Genomic DNA, 7,660 nt, shown 5'->3' on the forward strand with positions numbered 1-7,660 from the left:
AAATGCAACCAGCCTCATCAGAAAGCCCTTCATATTGTATCAGGACAATGACCCAAAACACCCTGCCAGTTCAGTCAAGGAGTTTATCAGGGCAAAGAAATGGAAAGTCTTAGATTGGCCAAATCAATCTCCAGATTTAAATCTGATTGAACATTAATTTCACGAGCTGAAGAGACTAAAGGCAGAAACTCCCTAAAACAAGCAACAGTTGGAATTGGCTGCAATAAAGGCTGGGAAAAGCATTTTAAAAGATGAGACCAAGAGTCTGGTGATGTCTATGGGTCGCAGACTCACTGCTCTCATTGCATGCAAGGGATTCAACTAAATGTTAGCTTTTAAACTTTTACATTTGCTTTAAGATCAACTGTCCCGATACTTATATGCTCATATCAGATAGGGGAATGAAACTCAAAAAGTGCTGTCCTTTTTATTTGGTAAAAGGTGTATGTGTTGAAGCACCATATATATATACACACACACACACAACATAATTGCATTATGCATTACAATTAAAAATAACTTTTTAAAAAATATACATTTTACAATGTAATTTATTCATGTCATGATCAATTTTCAGCATCATTACTCCAGTTTCCAGTGTCACATGATCATTCAGCAATCTAAATCTGCTTATTTGATGCTCAAGAAATATTTATTATTATTATCACTGATAAAAACCACTGATTTTTCACTGATATTGTTGCTTAATATTTTTACATAAATTATGCATTTTTCAGGATTCTTTGATGAACAGAAAGTTCAAAAGAACAACATCGCAACTAAATAATAGCTTTTAGTCTTTTACATCTGCCTTCAACTGTTCAACTGTTCCAATACTTATTCCCACATCAGATAGTGGGATGAACTGTAAAAGTGCTGTCCTTATTATCTGGTAAAACATGTATGTGTTGAAACACCCAATAATAAAATGTGACATTCTGTAGCTATTTGAAATAGAAATAATTTGTAGCATCATAAATATCTTTACTATAAATTTGGATACATTTAATGCATTCTTGCTGAATAAAAATATTAATCGCAAAAATCTTACTGACACCAAATTTTTTAAATAGTCTGTATATGCACATATATCATCTTGCAAAAGCTGTGAGGTGGTGCCATTACTGGCAGCACAAGAATTATGAAGACATAAGATGCTGTCTGAGGAAACCCTCAGGGTTTTGATCACGAGAGAGTCAACCCTGCTCTAGGCGCTGACCTCAGCCCTCAGGGTCATAGAGACACGGCTGCTGAATGATGGATCGACCGCTGAGACACACACATGCGCTCACATGCGCAAACTGACCTTGGAAGGCAGCTACTTGACCGGTAAGGCCTGGCTAGACTCTACGGGGCACTCATAATAAGAGTGATCAGTCTAAAGGACAGGCGCAGCGTGTGTGACTCTGAGACTGATGAGAAGAAGCAGTAGAGATTATAATCGAGAAGCAATTACTGCAAGTACAGGGTCTTGATGCTCAGATGAGCTGCTATGTGGAGGTGTGTCTGCGAGGTATGGAACTGTGCCTGCGTAAAATTAACTCAGGATGAGCAGATGACAACGTTGCGGTAACGCTGGGGTCTGTACACAATTACCTGACTGTGAGGTTCTGATGACAGGGAGGTTGTGCAGTTAGTCTCGCAAAACACAATGAGAATTTTTATTTGATGAATAGAAATAAAATACAAATGCAAAATGTAAAGATTAGGCAACAGGAATAATGAATAATTTATCTTCGTTTTAAAATATTAGGTATTTGAACAAAAATAATGCTATGCAGTTTTACTGATATTTATTATTTAATCCAAAAACCATAAATTATTAATACAAATAAAATATGAAGCTTTTAAAGCCAATCAATTACGAACAATCTATCGCCATACTTTCAGAGTACATTGACAATGTAAGTGCTTACATTTCAATTTTTAAATATTCAAGGTGTTATTTTCTATGGAATTCTTTCTGAATTTTGTGACATTAGACCATAATTAGATACTCAATTTACAAGATTAGGTGTATTTTTTTTGTAAATTGCTTGGGATATAAAAGCATCTTCTAAATTAATAAATAACTTGTCAACAGTATAAATAGTAGCTTTTGAATTAATCTCTAACGATTTGGCCTTGGATGTGTTGTCAGCGGGCTTCATAGCTCTCATAATTTTTTCTTAAATGTGTCTAAAACACTTCCGCATGATCCTGTTAAAAAAAAAAAAAAACTTTGCTTTTACCATCTTTTCCAGTAACAGCACAGAACTGCCAGCTTTTTTAGAAATAATTAGACTCTGAAATTCATGTACAAATGTGACCCTGGACCACAAAACCTTAAAAAGTCTTAAGTCGCTGGGGTATATTTGTAGCTAGTGTTGTCACGTCCAAAAAAAAAAAAGCCCAGATCTGCTTTTCTGACTGATATGACACAGACAATGTTAACCATTTGTACATTCTCTAACACGCATATTTTAGATTCACAATTAATTTAAAAGCCTCTGGTAAGTAAAAATAGTAAATATCATCATGTCCTCCTGTTTTTTTAACCCTAATAAAAGTTATAGGATTCTAATGCTCATTATATTAGCGTTAGCCGCGCCTATGCTAACGGTTAACTACTCTTATAACAGCGTTCATTTCAATCCGACATTCAAATTAAAATATTGACTAATATTCATAACAGAAGCGGTGTTTCCCACAGACTTGCACTCTGTTTGTGGCGGCATATATATGCAAATTAATTCTCTGCCAGCAGGAGGTGCTGTTAGAGTGGGAGAGATAGAGGTTTCCCCAGTAACGGCTGTACACAAAGCAGAGCTCCACTCACAAACGCTGCTCAGGCATTACAGGCAAGATGAAATGATAATCTTCGAGAAAAAACTCAGATGCAGCAGCATTAAATGTGGAAAGAAAATTCTGTGATGTTCTTACCCTGAGTCTGCGCCCGTACACAGTGACCTGTCCTCGTGCCTGTTCTTTCCGTTGTCTCCATTCGACCAGGTTGAGTCCATTATCGATGGGCAGAGTAACATTTCTCTTGCTTATGCTCGGGTTGACAGTTCCTGACAGCAGGTGAGGCTCCGTGTGAAGAGACACTTCCATGCCGTTGGCCAATATCAGACGCAAGGAGCCATCCAGACCAATGTAGTAACTGTTTTTGACTTGATCTACGATTTAAACACAAACAATCTAGTCTCACAAACTAATTGTGGAAGTATTATCCAATATTGAATTATAAATGAAAAATTTGTTCTCATTTACTTACTTACTCAATGCAAGTATTAGTAAAAGCTGACAGAATTTTACAGATTATGATCGCCACCCTTCATTGGTTACATGCTGTATTTCTCTCAAAATGGCAGCCGAATTTATGACACCACTGTTTGTTGAACACGACCAGACAGACAGACCAAACAAAGAGATGATTCAAAGCCTAGTTAGTCTTTGAGTTGCCCTCAGAAGACCGAAAGAGAGAGAACGAAAGAGAGGCAGAAAGCTATCATAGTTGAAGCCGTCTGCCTGTGGCAACTGAGATGCAACTAAATCTGAAACTGTCTGTCTCCATCCCCAGGTGGTCTCGCTAAGCGCTTTGGAGGGACACGGAAGATGGAAGACAGTGAAAGAGAAAAAGGGGGTGAACCTGAGAGAAATAAAGAGCGAAGACAGCGAATGGGAGAGAGACTGTTAACAAGAATGACATACCAAATGAGAAGATGTCAGTGAGTGCTTTGATGAAATTCATTACTAGTCAAAGGGAATTAATAACTCAGCAAAAGCAGTGCAGACAGCAGCCATACAAACAAGCTAGCATGTGAAGCTAACACGTAGCTAGTGGACACTCATTCCCTGTTAAAAATAAACTGAATAATATTTTTAAAGTGATTCTATTCCAATTAAATACAGTGAAAGTCAGAGTTTGTGACAGAAAACAGTAATTTTACAGCTAAACAAATCACTCAACAGCCATCATGCTAATACCCTCAGGCGGCTAATTTCTACCTGCACCTACATCTACTTTATTAGGAATAACACACATTTTCATGTGTTTGTTAAAATGAATTAAAATGTCACATCTGTCAAGTATAAAAAATACACATCTAAAAGTAATTGAGACTATATCTCACAATTTTGCGACTGCATTTCTCATAAACAACTCATTCATTGTCACAATGACATTATATCTCATAATTGCAACTTTGTTTATTGCAGCTGCAATTTCATATCTCACAATGTGACTACATTTCATTACGAATTTATCTCACAATGTGACTTTCTCTTAAATGCAACTTTGTCAGATTATCAAAATCTGAAAATATCTCATAGTTGTGATTTAGTCTCTAGCAGTTGCAACTTCATATCTGGCAATGTGACTATATTTCATAAATTTATCTCACAATGTGACTATTTCTCATAAACGCAACTTTATTTGTTGAAATCTAACTATATTTCATAATTGTGATTTAGGCTCTAGAAGCTGCAACTTCATATTTTGCCATGTAAATATATCTCGTCACAATGTGACTATTTTTACAAATAAAGTTGCATTTACATTTTGTAATTATGACTTTATTTCTAGCAGCTGCAACTTATCTTGTATCTCGTATCTTGCAGTGTGACTTCATTTCTTGTAACAAATTTATATCTAACGATATGACTGTTACTATTTTTAACTTTATCTCAAAATTTATAAGAAGAAACATTCTTCCATAAAATTCAGAAATAATATCTGATAACAATGACATCTTAAATTTAGCATCTTTATCTCAAATAATTCTAAAAAACATAATTGGCTTGCTTTTGATTGAAAGGCAGGACTTAAAGTCACATTGAATGATTCAACTCACACGAGTTGTCCGTTTCGTCCTCTATACTGTCTTTGAAGATGAATAAAGTTGTGCATAAATTGGATCACAGCAATGTCAAATGTATAAGCAGCTCTTGCATATTTGTCTTTTGATGGCTTATTCAGGTAAATAATATTGGTGCCCTGAAAAAAACCTCTGACTGAATGACCTGGAAATCGAACACATGCTCACTCAACCTTGGAAAGTCAATAAACAGCACAAGGTCATGACCTCCGTGAAATGCATATACAGACTGCGTGCGCGAAACTCTGTGTTGGAGCTAAAGCCAAACTGGTTTCCGTTTACAAAGCAGACAACAGTGAATTAATTAGCAGCAAAGCGTTTGGCAGTAAGCCCTCTTTTTCTCTCTCTCTCCAGCAGATGTCCAGGACAAGGTCACCATGCGTAGGTGACCATTAGTTTACTCTAGGATAAGAACACCAGCAGAACTTTACGCCCTCTACCTCTTCTCTCAGAAGCGGTCGTCGGTAAACCAACTGAAGCCCAGGGGAGGAGGACAGCCCTTCAAATCAAACACTCACAGGAGCGCAGAAAAATCTTTACAGTTTCTGAGGAAATAGAGCAGGGCACAGGGAGTTCAAAGCTATTTATTGGGAATCGATGGAGCGCTTGGTTAGGTGAAAAACAGGATATTGAAATGCCAAAGTATGCAAGGAAAATCACAAGCTAGAATGGCGGCCCCTGACCCCAACCACACCCCTCTGTCTCGAGGGCCAAAGTGATTAAGATTTGGTTTTCTAAGATAGACAGGAAAAGCAGGAGCTTGGTGAAAAAGGGAGGCTGGAACAAACAAAAGTGGTGGACAGGAAATCAATCTGGACTTCTGTCTTCATGAGTGGGCGGTCTTGCGATTTTAGAGAAAATACAAACACTCATACCTCTATTGATTTCACAAAGAAGAGGCTTGTTTGCTTCCCACAAACATATCAATTCTGCCTCACAGTTATTTTACTTTATGTACAGCTACTACGTTTCTAGTATATAAGAGAACAAAGGAAGTAATTACTTCTGGGTGACCTGTTCCTTTGTTTCCTTTATTTACTCACCCTCATGTTGTTTCCAAACAACGTTCTTAATGTAATATTTTGTATAATGTGATATTTGGAAGAATCTTCTTAGTGACCAAATATGACCATAAAACTGGTACAAGTCACTTGAACACTATAAGTCTTCTAAAGCCATACAGACAGAAATATACACTTAATTTGTGACCCAGTACCACAAAACCAGTCTTAAGTCGCTGGGGTATATTTTTAGCAATAGCCAAAAAACATTGTATGGGTCAAAATGATAGATTTTTTTTTTTATGCCAAAAATCTAGGCGTAAAGATTATGTTCCATGAAGATATTTTGTAAATTTCCTACCATAAATATATCAAAACTTAATTTTTGATTAGCAATATGCATTGCTAAGAACTTAATTTGGACAACTTTAAAGGCGATTTTCTCAGTATTTAGATTTTTTTTGCACCCTCAGATTCCAGATTTTTAAATAGTTGTATCTCAGCCAAATATTGTACGATCCTAACAAACCATACATCAATGAAATATTTAAAAATGTCAAAGCTGAATTTTCAGCAGTCATTATACATGATCCTTTAGAAATTATTCTAATATGCTAATGTGGCACTCAAGAAACATTTCTTCTTATGCGTAGTAGTTGAAAATGCGTCTTGCAGCTTTATGAAGTTTGGAAAGCTGCATTTATTTGAAAAATATATTTTATTGGATTACAGATGTCTGTAATTTTAGTGAGTTTAACTGATCCTTGCTGAATTAAAAAAAATCATTATTCACTAATTCATTATTCACTAATAATCTTCCCCTCTAATGAGCTGTTGACTCATGTACCACTATGACTGAATCATTCATCATACAGGTTTGGAACGACATGAAGGCGAGTAAATGATGGCAGAATTTCATTTTTGTGAACCAGTGTTAATTTAGTTGACGAGTAATTTTCGTCAACAACATTTTTTTCACCGACGACAACGAGACGATAATGAACTAAAACTCTATTTGAATGACAAAATCTATGCTGTAAATTAAATAACGAGAAATAACGTTAAATAACGTTTTTCTAATAAAAACGAGACGAAAATGTTAGGGAGGGACGATTTGGGCAGAGATTCATTCAGAACGAATCTGCTGCGTGGTTCGGAGGTTAGATGCGTTCATATGAACCGGCGGGACATAAGCTAACATACACTTGCTGCACGTCGCATAAAACATTCAAAAATGTCAATATGTGGGAGTAAGAGAAGAGCAGATGTATGGATAAATCTGACGATGCAAGAGAGAACTCAATTCGGTCCGGTTTTATGAGTGCAGACACTGAAGCATACACACACAGAAAGCGCATCTCACAGCGCGCGATCAACTTGATTTTTTAAGTCAGTTTAATGTTACTGAAATTCAAAGACACCAATTTAGTTCAGTGAACTTAACATTTTAAGTTGTAGCTTGTTGGCACTAACCGGCCAAATCTCTGAATATGGATTCATGCGCAGGAGTCAAATTACCGGTAGTACATGAATTTAATATCAGAGTCCTTTCCAAGAAAAAAAAAATCAGCAAATCTAGACATTAGACTCATGTTTAATACATAAAGACATCGCAGTGCAACATCAAACAAGGAGACACGGGCAGACTATACAGCGAACTAACTAAACCGCGGAGGAATTTCAGACGAACAACTCATGAACTTGAGGAAGCTGTCGGTTGGACTGCGCGCGAAGAAGCATATTCAGCGTGGATGAGGCGAGTGAATGCTTGTGTAACATCATTTTTGGGAGATTATTGTT

The 7,660-nt window shown here is 36.5% G+C and overlaps 1 protein-coding gene across 1 annotated transcript in view; it reads right to left on the minus strand.

Annotated features, from left to right (window-relative positions):
• The window catches only part of LOC107670431 (teneurin-4-like), a 232,390-nt gene that overhangs the window by 18,055 nt on the left and 206,675 nt on the right, over positions 1–7,660 (minus strand). The window contains 1 exon segment of the mRNA XM_016463037.1: positions 2,923–3,158. Coding sequence (XP_016318523.1) covers positions 2,923–3,158 — 236 coding nt within the window.

This window comes from Sinocyclocheilus anshuiensis, unplaced genomic scaffold (assembly GCF_001515605.1).
Source record: "Sinocyclocheilus anshuiensis isolate Anshui unplaced genomic scaffold, SAMN03320099.WGS_v1.1 scaffold513, whole genome shotgun sequence".
Taxonomy (NCBI): Eukaryota; Metazoa; Chordata; class Actinopteri; order Cypriniformes; family Cyprinidae; genus Sinocyclocheilus; species Sinocyclocheilus anshuiensis.